The 23,402-nt window shown below is 35.1% G+C and overlaps 2 protein-coding genes across 2 annotated transcripts in view; one reads left to right on the forward strand and one right to left on the reverse strand.

Annotated features, from left to right (window-relative positions):
* The window catches only part of MCMDC2 (minichromosome maintenance domain containing 2), a 161,766-nt gene that overhangs the window by 112,633 nt on the left and 25,731 nt on the right, over positions 1–23,402 (reverse strand). The gene's annotated exons all lie outside the window — the stretch shown is intronic.
* Positions 815–19,311, forward strand: PPP1R42 (protein phosphatase 1 regulatory subunit 42). The gene is made up of 8 exons (XM_054285102.1): positions 815–986; positions 2,201–2,367; positions 2,798–2,936; positions 5,605–5,721; positions 10,696–10,813; positions 12,087–12,215; positions 13,382–13,542; positions 19,306–19,311. Exons 1-8 carry the CDS (start codon positions 858–860, stop codon positions 19,309–19,311), a joined length of 966 nt encoding a protein of 321 aa, XP_054141077.1. The 5' UTR covers positions 815–857.

Raw genomic sequence — 23,402 nt, forward strand, 5'->3', positions numbered from 1 at the left:
CAAATTATTATTACTCTAATTATATTACTTTTTTTATAACTATTTTATTACTATTAAACTTTTATAATTTTAAAAACAAGTGATTGGCGTTTTCACACTGGCTAAACAGGTGGCCTTTCTATTCTGATACATTAAGTTATATCCATTAGGGTATCTTTATCCCCAGATCATTTATGCATCCCGTTCAATATTAGCTGCTGGCCTTCTTGTCTCTCCCCCCCATTCTGTCATTTATAAGCTCACTTATATGAGCCAGAGTTTGGAAAAAAAAGTTGGTATTGTGAGAGCCTCTATAATATGACTTAGTGGGAAAAACTCACAGTTTTGTGCATGACAAAAATGCTGTGCAGATATATAAGGAGTCCTGTAGCTTAATGCCACCTCTCACAGCCTGTAAAACCTGTTAGAGTCTCCTGTATTTTCTAATTTACAATCAGATTATGAACTTCCATTAACTAGCTACTATGTGTGAGAATTATACCTGCTGTGGAGTATTGTGCTCATATTTCTGTATGAAAAAGACAAAAAACTAAGATACAATATTCTTAAGCAAACTGAATCAACAAATCAAATAGAAAAAATGCTTTAAATATTTATTAATACACCAAAAACTTGATGAAATATCAGCAATAAAGGGGTAGGATTTTATAGGCAACATAGTATCACTGTAAATGAAATGAGTGTTGGTGAGGTTATGTCAGATTTGAAGTACACATGAAAGCTTTGTTGAAGATCTGGATACAAGTAACACAACATTTCCCTTTTTGTTTTAAAGGCATTCTTTACTACTACTTAGAAGAGCACGTGGAATACAGTATTAAAAGAAGCAGTAGAGCAGCTTGACCTATTACAGAACCATGGTTCGACTAACAATGGACCTAATTGCTAAAAATGCTGGTCACAAGAACCGTAGTGAAGAGGATTTTGGACAATATGTGCAAAAATTAACTCATCTGAATTTATCAGATAAAAATATAGATTCAATTGTAAGATTTATTTTGTATTATTCCTTTTAAACTGGCTACTCTAATGTTTTGTAGTTACTGTTAAGATGAGGTGTTCATTGTTGGAGAGACAAACATGGAAAGCCAAGTTTTACAAATTTGTAAACTCACAGCATAATCTTTTCAATCTATCTGTGATTTATTCCTTAAATTTCAGAGGAAGTCTGAGAAAAGAAAGGAGAGTTCAGGAACAGGAAATAACCCGAGTGAGGTTAACAAATTAGGACTGGTGTAGTGGCTTTTTCAAATTAGCCAGTTTAAAAATATACTTCTTTTTTTTTTAATTGCTCCCTGGGGCTTACTCATTTTAAAAATAATCCATGAGCTTTTCATTTTCAAAGACTAAACCTGCAAACCTAACCCAGTCCTCCTTCCTCTGAGTTTAATAATAGGAAATATATACAGGTTTCAAAAGTTCTGAGTTAATTCAGATCCCCTCAAGATACTGAGTAAGTTTTGAAACTGCTGAGGCCTGAACAACTGCATTGTTGAATGTGGTGAATTTCAATTTCTGCTCTAAAAGTGTGATTTCATTTAAGAAGAAATTGTTTGTTCTGTGTGAACAGATGCTGCAAACAAACAGGTTTATTCAGCCCACTCCTATGCACACCCATAGCAAGTTAATAATTTGATCTGTCCATCTGATGGGGTCTGCTTCATCAGCTGCCACAGCAAAGTTTTCCAGAAACCTTCATGGAGAGTGGTCTTTTAGTTGTTTCATAGGAAAATGTTCAAGAAACTCAACATTTGAGTGTAAATTTGAGTTCAGAAACATATTAAAACATATTGAAGTGCAAGGTTTTGTAAAAACCAATAATTCTTTGCCAAGAACTGGTTTCCAGTTACATCAGTGCAGTTTAATGGAGACAACTACACAAAAAATTGTGCTTTTCTGAGATCCATGATGAAGACAGGGAAGGGAATGAAGTCACACTGGATGTGGAGTATTTGCTGGTAATGTCTGTAGTCCTCAGATTCTGTAGGGCAAAATGGTAATGACAGATTTCAGTTTTTAATCTGTAGATAACTGACAATATATAATAACTCTAGTTTTCTAGGAAAAATAGTTTTAAGAAATGTTTACTAAAGGTGAAAATTTATAAATCATGCATCAGAACTTAAATATAAGAACAATCAATAGCTTCCAGAAGCAGGCAGTGACTGAATGTTAAGTAGCATGTTATTGTTTATTTCAGGGTGACCTCTCTTTCTGTAGAAATCTGAGAGTTCTGTATTTATATGATAACCAAATCAACCAAATCCAGAACTTGGACTTTGCTTCAAACATAACACACCTTTACCTTCAGAACAATCGTATTTCCAGTATAGAAAATCTCTCACCACTGAAAAAACTTGAAAAACTGTAAGTTGAAAAGAATGTATTTATTTTACTAGTAAAAAGAATAGTTATGACACTTAAATTGTTTAAATTATGTAGCCATTAAAGTCCTTTCAGCTCTTAAATTTTGCTTTTCAAATAGAAGTAATTGCTTATATTTTTTATGAGATGTTCTGTGATAAAAGGAATATCATCTTGACATATATTTGTATTTAGATGATTTTATTTTTTCAGTCTAGTAATAATAATAATAGCAGTAGATAAAACTGCAAAAAAACTGCTTGAATCAGTTAAGTGTATATTCTACTTGTATGCTAGGTTATTTACTGTAGCTATCATAATTTCCAAGTATTATTCAATAATGCTTGGAAAATATTTTTCTCTATATATCGAAGCCTTGTGTTTGCTCTTACTTTCAAAGGATATTAAATCTATTTTTTGTTCTGTTCTGTAGGTATTTAGGAGGCAACTATATCGCTGTAGTGGAGGGTTTGGATAAAGTAGGAGAACTGAGGGAGCTACATATTGAAAGTCAACATCTCCCTCCTGGTGAAAAGCTTCTGTTTGATCCAGTATCTCTTAACTCCCTGGCAGTAAGTATATTTTGAGAATTACAATGAGCCACTTTTCAGGAGATCAGTATTTTTAGGAGAAATTGTTAGGAGTTGATCATTCTGTTTTTTCCTCCTTTGCCAACTGGTGGCATTATTTGAAATTCTACCAAGAGACTTCCACCCTAATTCTCTTAAAAGGTGTCCCCGAAATTCTACTTCATCTTTTTTTCTTTATGAAGAATGAAAATGAGAATCAAGAGAGAGAGAGGAAATAAGGAAGTATGTGGATGCCCTGTACCAACAGAATGTGAATTATTTAAAAAGGAGGTTGGAATTTATGACTTAATTTTCTTAGTCTGTTTCATTTGTAGTGAATTAGTTTGTTGATATTTCAGTGATTTGATTGGTATAGTTGTTTATTTATTGCCATTTGTATTTCTGTAGAAAAATTGAATGGAAAAAAAGGGCACAAACAGATTTTTCTTCCTGGATATTAAGAACAACACAATCAAAAGCATCCAGTTTTAGTTCTGCAGTTCTTCTATGTTGTGTTATGTCAAGAGTTCAGGAAATCTCTTTGAAGTTGTCTTTCAACATGTTAATTGCCCATAAAACATATAGTTGAAAAGGTTAAAAAGTAGGATTTATTTGCTAATGGATGTAGTTCTGTACTATAAAAATTCCTCTTGCTGCATCTCCCGTACTGTAGTCAGGGCTTGATAAGCCTCTTTTTGTGAAGATGAAAAACTCACTAAAAAGTGAGTTCTTTTGTTCACATGTATATCATAAATATTTGAGCTAGCTCTATTTTTTTCCTGTTTTGAGATTATGTAATCCAAGACATGCATTGCTGTTTTTCTTTAATAGAGATGAGTCATTACTGTGAGAGCATTTGTACTTTGTTCCTTCTATATTGGAGAAATTATCAAAGTAAAGGAAAGTTTTACAGCTGTAATCTTCCCAGGATAATAATGATGTATAATAACTTCTTCCATGTTTTTCAGCAGCCTGGTCTAGATTTTGTTCTTTGTGGCTTTTATGGCCTTTTGATGTGTTGGTTTGGTTTTTTGGTTTGTTTTTTTGTTTTGTTTTGTTTTGTTTTGTTTTCTATGAAACAATTTTGCATTCTTGATGATGCAACATCTTTTGTGGAGGCTAAATGTAAAAATGTTTTATTTTATCCTTTAAGTGTTAAGTGTTTGGAGCCTTTTTAAGGCATTGCTTTTTACTTCCTAATCTGTTTCTGGCTCTTTTAATGGTGTCAGAGATACAAGAGGTAAAATCATGAGGGTGTATAGCTCTGTGTGTACCACAGGCAAATGTTTGGATGATGACAATGTCATGAATCTGACTGAGAAGATTAGGTTTATGAACTGTGTTTCTGAGGATGATACTGGTAATTTCCATCTGCAGTGTAGGTCTTGATCAAATTTTTGAATGGGCTTAGTTTTCCTGTATAAACTGCTGAAATAGAGATTTTTCCAAATCATGGTAAATCTTACTTCTTGTATAATTCTAAACTCACTGGATTAGGAGTCCTTGTCATTTTCTACAGATATAAACTTTTTCCTTTTATGTGAAACTACATTAGTATTTCCCAGGACAAACAATTAAAACACAATTAGATTTTTTCTAAAATGTAAAGATCTCTGTAACTATTGTTATATTATTGTTATATTATATTGCAAAGTGCAGTATGTGGCTCAGTACTGTTTCAGAGAAGGGGTAAGGATCAGAGGTATGGATACCAAGAGGTTTGTAGGATCAGGCCTGAGAGAAAAGCAGTGTAGTCCAGCTGTTAAATGAGACCATGTGAGTAGCACATATGGGCTTCAGCTCTGCGGTTCAGATGCACTCTTGGGGCCCACAGTCTAAGAACATGGACCTGCTGCAGCAAGTCCAGAGAGGACACAGACAGGATCAGAGGGCTGGAGCATCTCTCTTATAAAGACAGGCTGAGAGAGTTGGGCTTGTTCAGCCTGGAGAAGAGAAGGTTCCAAGGACACCTTATATCAGCATTCCAGTACCTAAAGGGACTTATAAGAAAGCTGGAGAGGCACTTTTTACAAGGGTGTGTTGTGAGAGGACACAGGATAATGGCCTGAAGCTGAGCAAGGGCACATTTAGATTCCCTATTAGGAAGAAATTCTCTGCTTGTGACTGAGGTGAGGCACTGGAACAGATTGCACAGAGAAGCTGTGGATGCCCCATCCCTGGAAGCGTTCAAGGCCAAGTTGGATGGAGCTCTGAACAACCTGCTCCAGGGGAAGGTGTCCCTGCTCATGGCAGGGGGCTGGAACTAAATGATCTTTAAGGTCCCTTCCAACCCAAACCATTCTATGATTCTAAAAAATGCAGTCAGTTTCAATGTATGTTTCATACTTCAAAAGTAGACTTTGTAACACTTGCAGAGCTCTGTAAAGAATTTGAAGGTGTTTACAGAAACCTAAAAATTCTGTATTTACTAAGAATTTCTGAAATAATTGAGAAACAATCTTACTTTGGTTTCACTTCAAAACCAAAATAAATTACATTTTAGGACAAGGTGGAACACCACCATAAAACAATCTGTATGGTGTGTGGAGGTGGTGTTTGCATGTTTCTTCTTCATATGTTTGTTCATCTTTTAAGATAATTTTCTGTAATAATTTACAACTTGACTCATGCATGGCATGAAAAAAATATTTTTCTGCTTTTCTTCCTTCAGAAATCTTTGTCTGTATTGAATATCAGCAATAACAACATTGATGAATTAGAAGAACTGGCAGTTTTGGAAAATCTTTCTTATCTTAAAGCAGTCGACAATCAACTTAAACATATGAAGGTATTAAAGTAAATATTTGTTATTTTAAGTATGGGTGTTCAGGAATTAGCCATGTTCATCCTTATCACTAAATATGTACATATAAACAAATTTTACTTCTGCAGTTACTAAATCTGGCTTGTCAAGCATGCTCTCTTTTCTCATATAAAAATATTACTGAGAGTAAAAATGGAGAAGCATTTACCTGGGATGTAAAAATTTATAATTTTATTAATTAATACTGAAATGATTGGATTAAATAGTATCCCAAATCACAAGACAAAGTCTTGATTGAAATAAACTCTTTCATTTCTGGTTTGCATAATCATTTTATTTCCTTAGTAAACTTAACTTTCATTGCTTAGTAGTTATTAAAAAAATATTCTTATTACTTCTGAGAACACAACATATTTTTAACAGATTGTTGAGAGAATTTGGCAATTCTCTTTACTAAAGAGGAGATTGCAGTATTTTGTATGCATAACCTATCAGTTATCTAGATGAATTTACTCTACTTGGACTCTTCATTTTTTTACACTATGATATTAAAAAATGTTGAATTATGCCCTTCTTTTTTACTACAGAACTAATAATGCTTTGTATTTGAAGTCCTGGCTGGCAGTTGTGACTGAATTTACATCAAAATACAATTCATGTAGGCTTTTGCTGAGTAATTAAATTCACATTGAATATGTTGGTTACATCCAAATAGCAAAAAGCTTTTTTCAAATAGGCAATCTCCCCAGATCTTCCCTTTTTTAAAGGAATCAATTTCTGAATAAAACGTATTACAAAAAAAAATTATATTGGCTCTTTCTTTCTTATAAATAAAATATACTTCTGTTGTGATGATTTTAAAGAAAATTATCATAGCCAAAGAACCAATTAATTTTAAGAATGAGGCAGCATTTTCAGTATCTTAGAGGAAAAACCACTACTATCCTCTGAAACAGAATAAGGAGAGGACAAAATGACTGCATTATTCAGTAACTGTGTATATGTTATTTATTCTTTATTAAATTTCATTATTTAATCATCAGGAAAACCAGAATTACATTTACCCAAACCAGTTAGACCTGAAGATTTCTATATAGTCACAACTGTTGAAAAATTATACAATTAGCATTTGAGTTTGCTATCACTTACACTTGTACTAAGCTCCAGTATATTTTGAAAGTGACTGTTCTGTGTGTTTTCTAAACAATCTCCAAGTTTTGAAATATATGGAACAGGGAAAGTGTTTCTATTCATATCTTTGCAGATATGTAAAATTAAAGAACATATCAAATGTGTTTAATATACATTGTAATGCAGGTGGATATTCAACTTTCCAGCTACAATTACTGAGTTTTAAGGGACTGCATTTTGATAGTCTCTACATATCACTAATATAAATTCTTAGATGAATAAAAACCAAACTGTTCAAAAAAGCAGTAAGCTATGAAAAGTATTTTTTACAAAGTCAGTTTTAACTCTGTATAAGGGTTTAGCTCACAGTGGACATCTAGCAGGAGAACAATCTTATACAGCCACTGACTGTTCAAAGAAATAGCTGAGGGAAGTTTTGAGTATATTTCAATATTTTTTGCATCCCTGAATTTCATGATTTCACAGCATACATTATTCTACAGCTGTGAAAGCTGCAAGGATTTTAGGGGCATACAGTTCTATACATTTAATTGGTTCTGCTGGCTGAACTTGTTACATGCAGCAAAGGCTCCTTCATTCCCACACGAGCTGCCTCCCTTCTCCTCCCTCTTGCCCCTCTGTTATCAAAACTCTGATGTATACCTCTTTTTCATGCCAAAAGCACTATATCCCCTGTTTTCCCTTTCTTGCTTTGCCATCACTGCCATCAAGAACTTCCCCAGGAATGTCTGGCATTGATCAGAGATCGTGGCAGGGAAGTGTCAGAGAGCTCTGTACCCTGCTGTGCTTCACCTGGTGGGGAGAGAAGCTGTAGAGGAGCAGGTCTGGTGAACTGCAGGAACAACATGGAATCTTTGAGAAAGAGGAAGATATGAAGGGCATAAGAAATCATGAAATACAATCTTATGTAGACTTTTCTCACTTTTGTGTACTTAGTAGAATTATTTTATATTTTAAAATTTCAGTTTTTTCACTTTATTATGAAAACCCATATTCCTTTGATTTCTTACCTATGCCACTTTGATTTCAGCATAGTTAAAAATTAGGACTAATAAATTCAATAAATTCAAGCATTTAAGATCGTGGCTAATACAGGGCTTTGTTAGCATAATTAACAGACATCAAGGCATATGACCTTGTTTCACTTGACTGAAGTTTATATAATTCAGTCTGAACAGTAGACATATGAAAATCAAGTAATTTTTCTGAATTCATGCAAAATAACTATGACTAGCTACCACATACAAAAAGTCTCAGGTCAGTTATCAAAAATATAATTGATTTTAATAGAAGTGTTTTTTATTTGTTTTCCATTGCTAGCTACTTCATTTATTCATCATATTGAGGTTCTGGTTTGCTTTAGTCAGGATCACAAGGTCTTCTAGACTGCAGTGTACTTGGGTTGGAATTAAAGAAATTTTTTAAAACACTATGTCCATTAAAAAAAACCCCACAACTATTCCTTTTTAGAAAAAGCCAGAATATAATTTATTTCTTAAGTTCATTAGTTTTGGAAATATTATGAGTTGTGCGAGTCTTTGGATAGATAGAGAAAAATATAGCTAGAAATTCCTGGAAAAATCTGTATTTCCCAAGTCTTTAATTTATTCAACCTCTGCCCAGTATTGATTATGACAAGAGATATCACAAAAGATGAATTCATTCGCTTTAGAATTGAGTCAGGAACAAGAGAGAAATTATAGATTTTCTCAAATAGATTATGACAGGTAATCAAACTGGTGACAAATGGCTGTCTGTAGATGTGGCTGGGGCAGTTGGATTAGACATTTCCAATAAAAACTGGAGCATACTGGTCAAATAGCAATTCTTAAATGGCCACTGTTAATTGGTAAGAAAGTTACTGCCAGCACTACAGCTGCCTACTCAGGCACTTGCCCTTCCCCCTCCCCACCCTCCCCGATGGAATATAATTTGCTCGTCAGTATTTTGTAGCAGCCCTCAAAGTGATAGCATGACATGATCATTTATCAAACGGAGCCTGCCCACAAGAGTGTCTGGTCCCTTTAGTACAGCTTATTGAAAGGCTGGGAAGTGAAAGCACTTTATTAGAGACAGGAAGGCAATGAACAACTAGAGCGTATCGAAAGGGTAATCATATTTCAGCACAGGATTAGTGTGCTCTTAGATAAACACACACTGGAGTAAGCATGTTCAGGGTCATTTATCAAGTAAGTAACAGCTAACAAAAATCTACGGGACTCTGTATACATTCATCAAAGTTAAACTGTATACATTTTGTTTCAGTCATAGACAACTTTGTATTGCAAAACTATTACTTGGAAAAATTCTTTCTAATGAAATCTAGAACACATTATAGACTTCAATGACAGTATCTGAATGCTTAGGTAAGGGTAAATAAATATACTTGCTAAATGTTTTTTTTTTAGTAAGTCTAGCCTAAAATATTTTGCCCCTAAATTTAGTTTGTGATTAAGTGTTAGCGCCTAAACTGTGGGGGTTATCACGTTGCTATCCTGATACATACTTTGCTGAATAACATTACAAAAATTATTAACATTTCTTCATGTGGACTAGTCCTCAGAGTTTCTTTCATTGTTTTATCAGTCTTGATCCTCACAGAACCAGACTTTTGCTCTCCAGTTTTATAAAAATACATTTTTATCACTGAATAACAACAGATTATATCACCATCACCATAGATAGATGAAAATTATAGGGTTTGGAGGTATGAGGCTGTGCTGCCACTTTCTCTTCCACATGATTTTTCTAAACATGGATTATATAACTGATAGAATATTTCCAGGAGGATTTTCTACCATGGGAGATGAGCCAGCAAAAGCAGAATTCTCCCTGCTTGTGTTAGCCAAGCAAGTTTCTAAATTTGAGGGAGCTAAGAGATATCTACATTGCTAGAGATTTCATGGTGGGCAGCAAGCTACAAAGTTTTACACCCTCTGCAGTTTAGAATCCATCACAGCATGATCAGTAGAATTTTCCAAATTATTACAACAGCAAAACATAAATCCTCTCTCCTGTTTATACCTATTGTCTTGAATCGCTCTTAAGCTTTTCACACATACAAGGAAAACCTGTCAAGAGTGAAAGTTAAATGGAATTTTGGAAAGTATTTCAGAAAGTAAGGTGTCTAGTAGAAAGGACCAATCTGATAAAGTCTGCATGTTTTCAACTTGGATTTATTATATTTGAAAGACAGAGTAGTTTCATCTAGGTCATACTGCCCCTGGGTAAGCAGACAGAAACAGAGATGGAGAAAGGTATGTTTCACTAATTTCACTTTGTAGGCCAATACTGTAACTGACCACCCACAGTTAGGTAAGGGGGGGATTACTGTTTCTCCTGTAAAATACAGTTCTACATATATAAAAAGAGAGAGGCAGTGCACTGTGGATTGCATGATTTATAGCTTTTTTTTTTTTAGTCTGTACTTTATCTGTATAAGGTATTTATTCTTCCACACAATGATACTCTTAAGGGCTCTTTTAGACTTTGGGGATGCACTAACAGACATTGTGTATAATACGAATTTTTTCATTGCTAGTTCCTAGGCTTTGGGCGCTTATCAGTGGGATTGAAGTGGTAGTTTTCCATAGCTGGCATTACTGTATCCCTAAAAATGCAGCATCTTCCAACATCACTGTTTCTTCAGTGCAATTTTGATACATTCAGAGGATGCTGTGGACCACTCTGTTTGAAAATGCACATTCTTAATGTACATAATACATGTGAATTGAAGCTATTTCTGTGTGCGGGATTTGGGCCTGGCTGAACAAATCACATTACTGTTGAATTTTACTCTGGAGGGGGAAACATAATCACAATGTTCTGTTGTTGTTCCAATTGCAGGATTTGGAGGGTGTATTAAAAAAGTGGACAAAGCTACGCAGAATAGATCTTACAGGAAACCCCATCTGCCAAAAACCAAAGTACAAGGATAGGATTATAGTACAGTCACTGACTTTAGGTAAAAAATTCAATCAGTAGCCCACCCATAACCCCCAGTCTTTTAGGAAACAACTGAAACATTAATTGTTCTTGAGTAGCACTCTGCATAGCACAGTTACTGCTATAGATATTTATGTCAAATCATGAACTTTTAATTTATGTAGAAAGCTAAAATGGCTTATGTAATCAGCTTCACAAGCCATCTTGCTTAGCTTTTGGTATTAGTCATAGTAATAATTTATTTTATAATAGATGGTTGGTGAGATTGTTACAAGACAGTTTTTTGTGTTAATATTCCAGATGTGAAACTGATTTTCAAAGATCAGTTTTATCTATTTCCTTATCAATTTGTAGTAGTTGCTAAAGTGTTTTTGTTGTACAGTGCCAGTTATGCAGATCCCACCTTACTGTGTTTGAATTTGTCATATAACATTAATCCTTAAACTTATAAGCAGTTCACACTTATGTTGTGAGTGTATTTGTTAATCTTAACACTTATGGTGCAGTTTTTATTATTATTTTGCATAAAATCTTAGCATGAAAGGAAGAAGCTGATTCTTCTGTATCTAAATATTTATACTGTAGAAATAAGTTTAAAAAAATCTGCTTCTTTTTCCTTTTTTTTGGATAAAGATGGTGATTATTTTTAAAGTTATAATGACAGAACTTGGTTTTTCTCATAGCACAAAATATTGTCCATTTTGAAAAAGAAAAACCTTTCTGCACAATGAAAATAACAGTGCCTTAGGACAGTTCTAATGCAACCTAAATTTGTGGCCACATGAGGTATTTCATTTGGGCTGACTCAAACATGCAGATGCAACAAATGAATCATAGAGCATAAGGTTTATGGCACCTAAGTGAGTAAAGTTAATCTCAGAGAGGCAAATCTGTGGGACTGTCTCCATGACCAGTAGAATTCCTTGATTGCTAAGATGTGCAGTTTCCCTCTCCACCTGGATTTCTGCATCTATCTATACCCTGTGTAAGAGCATAACTTTTCTGCAGAATGTTATAGAAAGTCTTGCATGTTAACCAAATGTGAAATATGTATATTTCCCTTGAAATTTATAAAACTGTAGATTTTTTTTTTTTTTTGTAATTAAGACATGTTAACTCTCTTGCAGCTTGAATATGAATATCAAATTTATTGGGTATTTTTTTCTTTACCAAAATGTTAGAAAAAGGAAAAAAGACTTGAAGAGAATTAATATAGAACAAACACACATTACCTACAACTTTGTATGATCCTTTAGTTCACTTTATATCACAGAAAATGTTCTCTTTTGCAGAATCCCTGGATGGGAAAGAAATTCAAGAAATGGAAAGACGTTTCTTAATGAATTGGAAAGCCTCCAGAGCTGCCAGGCAAAAAAGCAATGAAAGAAAGACTGATGAACAGGCAGCCAAAGTAGAATCTTGTAAGCAAACAAATCAATTACTTCATGCTTATTTAAAACTTACAGAAATCATAAAATTACTGCTAAAAATAAATATACTAAGAATTGTTTATAAGACACTTGTACCAGTGATGAGTCCAAAAGACTTGAGTAGAAATGGAGCTTTTTAAATATAAAATTTAATTTTAGCACTAGTTTATATACAGGGTTTTTTTCCTCACATCCAAACCACCAAGAATTATGGAAAGGGGCAGCTAGTGCATTTTGATTGTGTAAATATTCACATTTACATCCATATTTTTAAAATGCTGGGCATTCTAGAATGCATGAAATGCATAAAATATATCAGACTTTTAAAATCTATTTGCTTATACTTATTTGATTTCTGAATATTGTCAGTCCTTTAAAGGCCTTTGCAAGATATATGTCTAGCAGAAGTCCAAGTTTTTAACTTGGAAAAAAAAATGTCTGGGAGGTAAAAAAGCCTTAAACCCTTTTTGAGGTTAAAAGGCAACCTGTTCTTCAAGTGGGAAAACAAATTAGTTTTGAAACTCAAGCAAAACCTGAAATAAACTTTGATGTTTTTTTAAAAGTGGTGGTTGTTACAGAGTTGGCTGCAGATTAAAACATAAATGACTTAACAGCATGTCTTGCTATCTTGCAGGACTTGGATACAAGCATTAAACTTGAAAGTATTCAAAATTGTTTGAATTACCACATTTATAAAATAACATTGGGGACATTTACACTGTTGCTTTCAGAATATAAATTAATATGTTATTTTTGAAGACATGAAGGCTGGTGCTCTGCATGCCAGCACCAGCCCTAAAATATTTGGAGTCTGCTCATTGTTTGGAAGCCATATGTAAAAGGCAATGGTTCTGAAATGGTCTTCTGAATAACTACTGATATAAGGAGGTGCTAATTGAATTTACTCCCTTTCAAATAACTCTACCTGAATGGGAATACCTGTTTTAATATTCACCTTCATCAGTGTTTGCAGCACTTTCTATAACTCCATTCAAAGTTTTCCATTCTCAGTTATCAAATCTGAGGTATTATACCTTAAGGTTCATTACATTGTTTTCTATAATGAGATATATTGGAACCTGTGATCAATCACACTGAATATATATGGTTTCACTTGGGATATTGAATTAATCCTTTTTTTTGTTTGTTTTCTGCAGCTGACTTTGAAGTACCTTATTTCACAATTCCTCTTCACCCCAGTCGCCCTGTGAAAGAAAAAAAAGAAAAACCAGATTTTTTAGATTTGGCTCACAAGCAGAAAGGTGAAAGAAAACCTCCGCCAAGAATCCGTGAAAGAAGAAGTCAGACGAAAACTCAGGTGTGTTTCTCAAGCAACTTCCTTTTAGTTATGTTGGTTATTGCTCGTCTGAAATATTTTTTTTAACCATGCTATATTTATTGTCTTTATTTCTTTGAAAGACAGGATAGTAGATTTCGGTTTCTGGTTACAAATCAATGGACTAGCTAATAGCAGTAACTTTAGGGTTACTAGTTTCTGTCATATGCATTTAATTGTAATCATTTTCCACAAGGGTAAAATAATGTTGAAGTTAACTCTCAGAAGTAAGTTGACGTGTGAGAACCATTGGTGAAGGGTGATGCTGTGGACAGAATTATCTGGAGAAGGAGAAACAATCAGTTTTAATCATTACAGCTTACTTCTAACAGCCATGCTCCAGTTTCACCTGTGGCAATAGTATAGTCAAGTATTTGGGACCTAATATCACTCCTTCCAGATTTTCAATGCTATTTTAACATGACAGTTTTATTACTTATCAGCTGAACTAGCCAACAAAAAAACCCACATCATTTATTACAATGCTGTCAATAAAATAAATAAATTCATGCAACTGACATGGGCATTTTTTTGTAATTAAATTAGTAAATGTAGTATTCTATTTTACATTCAAGTTAGAATTTATTAGTATGTTTGACAATTTAACTGAGCAATATTTAATGTTATTTTATTTTTGACACCTTACCACTTTCCATTCTATGAGTTTTGTTTATTCTGATTATTTGTTCTGATTAAAAATAGTTGCCTTTCTGTTGAGAAGGGAAGAAGAATTGCAAACCACAAAGCTCCTCTCTTTCAAATAATAATTTTTGTTCATCACAGGCAATGGATATATTCTGGATGTATTTCTGGAGAAATTGAATTTGTCAGATACGTACCCGTTATTGAACTTTTTTCTTTCTCAGAAGGCACAAAGCAGTGGAGCAGTTAAAAACAAGAAGTGCAGAAACAATGTACTCATTATTATAAAAAATAATATTGTTAGTACTTCTATAATAGTACACTATTATTTTCTAGTGAATAGTACAGGCTTCTGAAATTTGGAGGGATACAGACTAATACTCATGCCATATAAATGTTGGGGTTTTAAAATTCTATTGTAAGATGTGTTTGTCCACATGCTCAGTGTTCTGTCAGCTTGCATGCCATCTCTATTAGCATCCTGTCTTTTGGGCCAAGCTGAGTAAAACTGTGCTTTGCATTTACCATTCCCCTTAGTCCTAAAAAAGAATGGAACATGTATGCACAATGTCTTTTCTCCTGTAAGACTTTCTGCTATTCCCTTTGAGGCAAAGCATTCTGATTCTGCTTTACAATGGTAACAAGCTGAGCTGTGCTTGGCAAATATTTTCCCAGTATTAAAAATCTGGAATACAATCATGGCTCTGTTGAAATCCCTTTTGACCCTAGAAAGGCAAAGAGAGCACCTTCCATACTTGATTGAAATAAAATGTCTATATTTTAATTAATTTACATTTGTAAATTAAACAATTTAATTGATTTTTTAACTGTTAATATAGAAGATTTTAGCCTGATTTCACAGAAAGGTTTGAAGAAACTGCAGTCACATTACATGCATTTAATATTTTCTAAAAACTTCTAAATGGGACTTTTATCCTGGATGCTGAAGGTTACTGTACCTTACAATTTCACATCTAGTCACTGATCCTGAGATGTATTCTGATCTTGTTAGTAGAGGAATTTCATAGAAGCCAAAGTTTTAAAGTTTTGTGAATTCTTTAGAACATATATTGGGAAAAACCTCAAAACCTCAAAAAATAGAAATATTCATTCTCAGAGCCAATGCAGATATGAAAAAATGACAAATCATAGTATTCCTTTGCCAGATCCACTAATCATGGATATACATGAATGTGCTCACAAGTAAAGGAAGGAATTTTTTTCAAACTGAACAAATACCTGTATTGTTTAATTGAAATTCAGTATCAGACCAAAGAAATTAGTGGGTCTTAATCCTGTGTTAGTCAAATAAATTATTCCAACAGATGTTTCCTCTTTCCATATACATGCTAGGTGATGTTTGACCTTGGCAACTGAAAAATAGGCATTAAATACCTTTCTAACATACATCTAAGATCCACTGAGGATTGCATGTAGCTTGAACAATGAAAAAAGCCACTTATTACTAGATTACTAAAATATGTCATTAATCTTTCCTTTTTGATGATATGAAAGCAATAGCAATTTTATATTGAATTTTAAGTTAGTTTTGAACATTCAGAGAAAATTATGGATATTGGCAGGAAGTAATTAAACGAAACCAAATCACTTAACTATTTTGAAGATACCTAATACCTTCCAATGGGATACACCATTATTAATGTTCCCTGAGTAGAGAAGTTGTTGAAATTTTGATGTTGTAAACTTAATCTGTAACCAGCAGTTTCTGCCCAGATTGCCTTACTCATGGAATTAAATATTGTGGTAGGTATTTGTAGCAATTCAGAATGTGGTGGGAAAGTCACCTTTTGTCCCTCCATTGTATGTTATGGGATTAGCAATGTGGAAATATCTTTAAATTATACAGTCAGCATGTAATAAATACACAGGATTGTGCCAACTAATCATAAGCCACTCTGCTGCCACCATGCACATCATGAATATTTCAAGTTCTAGTCCAAAAGGAAGGAACTTGCAGTGAACAGTGTTAGTTCTCCCTCTTCTTAGGCAGATGCTTGTATGAACATTGCATTTAATTAATTAAATATTTATCAATGCCCTGAGTTGCAGTGATGTGTGTGGTCTGAAATCTACACAGAATAGTGTATATTTGATAACAGGTAGGAATGTGCATGTTCTGCATGTGTACTGGGTTTTTGTTTTTATTAATCTAGCTAGCATCATAATAAATAGAATCATTACAGCCTATTATATGACAGGTTTCTGGGGCGAAATGATACTGAGACTGATAATGGAAATGATGTACACCCAAAACATAAGCTTTGCAATCATACACTTTGCATTACAGAATGGAGCTCTCTTATTTGAGAGAGAGGTGGGGAAATATGTTACCTCTGGGTGACCTGATTCTTGTTTGCTTACTGAATATCAATTTCAGCCAACATCTGAAAATTCAAAAATAAAAAAAATATCCTCAGTCTTAGCTGCAGGAGAAGGAGAAATACAGATTTAAGATATAAACCAGGGCAGTTTTAGCTGTGCACCCTCGAGTTGGTTTTAGCAGCAAAGAGCTTGCAAGCACTCCAAATGTATTCAGAATTAGGTGCATTAAATACTTCGAGATAGCAGCTGGAGCACTTTGCCAGTGCTGAGAGCATGCTTAGAACAGACAGAGAGTGCCTTTTCTCTCTGCCCTCTCACTGCCTTTCCTTAGTGATGGTGTTGAAGGAAAAATGTAAACATTTCTTAGTGAGGTCTACAAAGCACCAATCAGCATTTAGTGCTGAGGGCTGTGGAAGAGAAATGTAAGGAATTTACTTGCTGTTGAATTATTCAGCCATGACATAGGATATGAAAGGAGTCACCACAATGCTAGATAAAGTGTAAGGATAAAGAGATAAAGTGAAGTTCTGAAATTAAATAGGATTGCTGAAGCAGAGCCATTTGAATGAAGGTCAGGTATTAGAAGTTTCTGGTTACTGTAGCCCATGTAAAGTCTCAGCAGGCAATTCAGCCAGTTTTAGTGGTTGGTTCCCCCTTTTTTTCTTTTTTTCTTTTTTTTTTTTTTTTTTTTTTTTTTTTTGTGGAGAATATGCACTACCTGTTAAAGTGAGTGTAAATACTTTTGCAGAGACGTAATTAATATTACGGTAATCTGCAGCCTAGTGGTATTTTTGGCATCCATATTTACAGCCTTGCTGAATATGGTGCTGGATGATTCTCCCCATGATCGTTCATACTCTGTTCAGAAGCAAAAATATAACTGTCTTCACAAACTTACAAGACACAAACAATGGCATTGTCTTCTGCCTAAACTTCTTTCAGTAGTGATAATTTTTAAAAACCAAGAAAAAGTAGGTCTACTATATGCTAAAACTGTAGTACTTAGCAGTGCCATGTCATCCAGTGTCCTAAAGGCAGTGACAAAGGGCATCCCTTTTTCCTGTGCCCCACTCCAGTTCCCTGTGCCCAAGGCTGAGGAGGAGTAAGGATCTAAACTGTGCTGGCAGAACACGTGCACAGACCCCCTGTGCCCTTGAGAAGAGTACATTCTTTCAAAGCAGACACAGAGCATGTTAGCTGGTGAGCAGATTGCCAGCTAGACTGTGATACTCCTACATGTCTGGCTGGCCAGATAGAGCACAGGCACGTTCTTGCTGGGCAATCTGGCAGCAGCACGTTTGCTTGCAATAGTCTGCTCCCTCTGCCAGGAGATAGGGGCTGTTCCTGGACGTTTAGAAGACCAAATGGCACATGTGACTTGTCAGCAACTTACCAGGGCACATCTGGGGCTGCAGGCTGTCAGAGGCTCTCAAGAACATTGAAACTCAGACTGTCTGAAGCCTTCTGCATAAAATACATGAATATTTAGAATGCTTTAGGTTGGAAGATCATTGAATCCAACCATAAGTCAGTAACATTTTAAATAGAATGCAGAATGAGAGGGGACACTTAGTGATGTTAGTGTGAGTTGTGTCTTGTAACTCGGTCCATCAAGACTGTATCAGGAATTAAATACTATTTTAGGATGATAAACAAAAAGCAAACTCAGATCTTTGCCTATCTATTTTTCAGGTCTACATGCTCACCCTAATAGTTACTAGATAAATGAAACATTCAGTGTGCAGTATTTATTTTTTCCCCATCCTTAAATCTTTGTTGTCAGTACTTTTAGAGTAATGTTGAGATAAAACCTCAAAACTTCATAACATTTTTGGTCTGCTGTATTAGCATTGCACATTTTTTATTGTGTAACTGACAAAATTATAAATATCCTTTTAATAACAAAAATGTGAATCTAATTAGAAAATTGTTAAAGAAGTAATGCTGTGGTTTTAGGTTTTTAAAATACATAACTACATGGGAGTTGGAAAAAGTAATTTGAGGTTTAAATAAAGACTGCTGCTTGAATAGGAATATATAAATAAATTCTGTCATTTCAGTATAATTCTGTTGAAGTCAGTTCCAATAATCTAATTTACTGCAATAATATAAACACTCTTTCAATATTTGCCTTCCTGTACCCTGTCTCACATTATATAGGCACACTCCCCTCTCTGAAAAGTTGAAAGCAGCTGCTTTAATAAAGCTGAGGTGAAAACACAGTCACTGTGCCCTCATCTAGCAAGAAGAGCTGCCACAGTTTGGAGGACAGCACTGCAACCACTAATTCCTTCGTAGCAGCTATACCTCCTCAAATTCACTTCCAACCCCTTGGGATGTATCCCATCCAGTTGCAAAGACTTGGATATGTCAGATTTGCCTTAGTGGTTCCTAAATCAGTCATCACCTACTGTTGGTAGAATTTCTCCCCACCAGAAAGTAGGACCTAAGAGGTGTGAGACCAGGCCAGTAAAGATTCGGATGCTTTTAGAGCTTCCACAGTACTGTTAGTGAGTCACTGTGTTAGAAGTACCAAAAGGAAAAAAGTAGACATCATTGCCCAAATACCTTCCTTTGATAATGCTATTACCATAATCAGAATATGTGTAAACACACAGTGTTTGAGTTACTGATCTGTAACTATCTGAGTTACTATCTGTAACTAAATATGATCTAAAGCTCATATTTGAACTTTTAACCCATAGCTAATGAAAAAATCCTATTTTTTTCTAATGCTGTATTATTTGTTTCTATATGCAGGTATAAAGCAGTACACAGCAGTGCCTGTGATACAGCTTTAAAAGGCATACAGTTCAAAAGTCCTGAGATAGACAGGGGAAAAAATAGCCAAAAAGCTGTCAGTGTTCAAGATGTGCCCATTGATTTTTCAGGATGAGGATTCAGACATGATCTATTAATATGGGATAGTTATGTGATTGTATTCAGAGTGTAACTGGTAAAAGTTAAATGCAACTGAAAGGCTCTCTTCCCTGTTTTTACTATTTTTTATCTCAGTGTGGTGTGCAAAGTAACTATCCTGACTAACAGAGCTCTGAGGCAAAATGATTAATTATGTGAACCTGATTATTTACAGTCACGAAATTATAAATGCTATATATTGTAACTGGAAACAATACTTTTTACTTTGCTAGGAAAAAAAACCAGTGATTTTTTTTTTATTTTAAGTCACTTGGCCTTGAAGAATTCTAGGAATTCACTGCTAAAAGAGTTGTATTTAAGCCTTACCTCTTCAATCAAATACACTGTAACCAGACACTACAGAAATGACTGACTACATCTTTCTGTTCCCTTAATTCTGAGCAGAATTAATTGCTGCATCAAAACCAAGATAAATTCAAGCCAGCTGTGAAATGATCCATGTAATAGACTAATACTTTAAATCAAAAAGAGTTTTTAATCAATAAGCTCTTCCTTTCTTGGAGAGTTAATATGTTAGACTGCCATAGTAACCACTGATTACACGTCCAGTAAAGTTGGGTATAATCAGTTACACTTAGTTTGTAGGAAAATATTTGGGAATAAAAGACTGACTCTTATCTGATTTCATTTATATGAGAAATTGTTTTGATTATTAATAAGATTTTTTTTCTTATAGGACTTGAAAATTAAAGTATTTGATACACATTTATGTAGGAAAAAACGTTAATACCATTTCTGTCCATGGAAAAAGTAATTTTTGTAATAAAGGGATGTACAATACCCCAAATAGACAGATTCTGTCAATTCAGAATATTCTGGTTTCAGATTTGGCATTGGGAAGAAAAACAAAAGGGCTTTCACTGCAGCAGCCAGTAGTCTTGCAATAGTTAAAGATCTTTTTTTCTAATCAGCAGCATTTGATAACATTACTTATCATTGTTATAGAAATGGGGAGTGCTCCCAGGAAGTGTAAATGACAACAGGAGCAATAGGTGCTTTTGTGGGGCTGTGACATGGAGATCTCACCTGTCTCCTCTGATCTCTCTGATGTAGGTTGAGGAGGAATCTGAAGCAACAACATAATTGTTTGAATTTTAAAAGCCAGAAGTTACAGGACGTGAAGATTTGGTCATTATTGATTTTCCTTTTCCTTTTTCTCCCTCAAAGCTTACAAAGAAAGATATTGGTGTCCCTTTGGATATGTTGCCTGTGTCTTTTTAATCTCAAAACCAGACAAAATTAAGTATGTTGAACTTAACACTGCTTTCTAAGAACATTGGGAAAAATAAGGGGACTGCCTATTTATTTAGAAGCAATGCTTTGTCTCAAAAGCATGTAAAAACATCAGCACATGCTAGGTTAAACTGGTTGCCTAATTCTTAAGCTTCCTCAAGAAATGAACTGGTTTTAGCCAGTGCCTTACCTAGCAGATGCTTCTTTCCCTACATGGCACTCAGCAGTTTTGCAGAGACGTGTTCACAGCAGAGTCATGGAGTCTTTAAGGTTGAAAAAGACCTCTAGGGTCATGCAGTCCAACTGTAAACCTAACACTGCCATATTCACCACTAAACCATGGTGTGGTGAAACACCAAACCACACATCTGCACCTTTTTTAACATTTCCAGGGATGGTAATTCCACCATTTCCCTGGACAGCCTGTTCCAATGCTTGACCACCCTTCCAAAAAGAATTTTTTCTCAACAGCCCTAAACCCTCCCTGGTGCAACTTCAGGCCATTTCCTCTTGTCCTGTTACTTGTTACTTCAGAGAAAAAACAGCCCCCACCTGTCTACAACCTCCTTTCAAGCAGAAAAAAGCTATTAGCACATGATTTTTGAGAAGATCTGTAGTCCTAAAAACTTCCATCATTTGGATTTTTCCAAGTTCTGGTGAATATTGTGGACCACTTAGCAGAGGAGGCACGAGAAGATTAATGATGTCTGTGCTGATTAATTTTTTGATTGGGAGTATCATTCATTAATTTAACTTCAAATTCTGCTTGTTTGGCAGCTTTGGACTAGTTTGAGTAATTAAATTAATGCTTGAGACTTGAGAGATATAGGGAAATTCCAATCCTACGGGTAAGAAAAGGAAAGCCTGGATTACAAATTGCCCCTGGGAAAAGACCTTTCCTAATGCAGTTTCTCTGTGTGAATGGCAGCTCAGCAGCTTATGCTTACAGCCCTCTCTGAAATAAGAAAGGAATTTATCCTGAATAAGGAAATCAGGATCTGTCTTTTTGCATGGAATGTTTTGTGTATTTTGCGAACATTTATAAAGATAATGTGGTAGAGATGATTAAAATACATTTAACTCCTGCATGCATTCTCGCCTTGAAAAACAAGATCTTCATCTTCATTATAAAGAACAAGATTTCCAAAGCTAAGACAGTAAATGAGTGGTGCTGTAACTCTGAGGTGCCAGTGTTTCTGTTCAAGTGCTGTGGTTTAACCCCAGCCAACATCCAAACCCCACACAGCCACTCACTCACTCCCCCCATCGGGACTGGGAAAAGAATAGGAAGGGTAGAAGCTGGAAAACTCATGGGTTGATATAAGGACAATTTAATAGGGAAAGCAAAAGCCACACATGTAAGCAGAGCAAACCAAGAAACTTAGTCACCACTTCCCATGGGCAGGCAGGTGTTCAGCCACTGCCAGGAAACCAGGGGCTCAACACATGCTATAGTTGGGAAGGCAAACACCAACCATCCAAACATCCCCCTGCTTCCTCCTTCTTCCCCCAGTTCAGATACTGAACGTGATGTCATATGGAATGGAATATTCCTTTGGTCAGTTGGGGTCACCTGTCCCAAATTGTCACATTGGCAGTTCCCATGTCCCCAGTCTCCTCACCAGCACAGCAGTATGAAAAGCAGAAAAGGCCTCATCTCTGTGTTAGCTCTGCTCAGCAATAACAAAAACATCTTTAGATTATCAACCCTCTGTTCAGTACTAATCCAAAATACAGCCCCATACCAGCCACTGTGAAGAAAGTTAACTCTACCCCAGTCCAAAGCAGCATATAAGGCTGGTGAGTCATTTGCCTACAAAATCAGAACATTCCAAACACGAAATAAAGCTCAGATGTGTAGCTGATAATCCCTTACCGAAATCAGTACTAACCAAGTACTGATACTTCTTGTTCTAGCTGTAGTCACAATGATATTCAGGTTGAGAAGGCCAGAAAAGCATACGTTAAAAAAGTTGGTTCTTTAAGCAATTTCCAAAGAAGAATGTCAGTAGTGTTGATGAGCACGTTCACAGTGTCAGCTGCTGATTGCTGACTCAAAACAGCACATGAGGAAGTCACTGCCTGATCTCTATATCATGGTGTCACCTTTGCATCTTACACTTCCCTCTGCCTTACACACACCCATTTAAAGCTATTTAATGGTTTATGACTATTTGTTAATGTGGGTTATGCTGTGTAAGCCACCTGGAGCATCGCATACTTTTCATAGGTTCTGAGTATTTCTGGATTAAAGATTTTAACTTCTTGTTTGATAAATAAAACACTGAAGACCTGAATTAACTACTCCCAATGCAACATGTGCCATGGGGTTTCACAGAGAGAATCCCACAGCCAAGCAACTCAAGTCAAAATACACAAAGCAAAGCCCTAAGAAACTCTCGATACCCTGGTCTAACACTTGTGTACACACACACACATACACAGAATGGACCCCTTTTGATACTACATATTTTAAATATATTTTTTTAAGTAATTACTACTGAGAAAATGCTATAAGAAGTGTATTGACACACTGTAATATGGCACATTTAACATAACTGTGGAATATGCTATGATTCTACAGTACATTATCAACATGGCATTTGAAACAAGGGGGGGGAAAGTATTTAATTGGAAATCTTCAAAATATTTGTTTGGATTTGGAATCCATTATGCTAAGATTT

The sequence above is a fragment of the Melozone crissalis genome, unplaced genomic scaffold, assembly GCF_028551555.1.
Source record: "Melozone crissalis strain CALT ecotype California unplaced genomic scaffold, PUWL_Pcris_2 ptg000042l_1, whole genome shotgun sequence".
Classification (NCBI taxonomy): domain Eukaryota; kingdom Metazoa; phylum Chordata; class Aves; order Passeriformes; family Passerellidae; genus Melozone; species Melozone crissalis.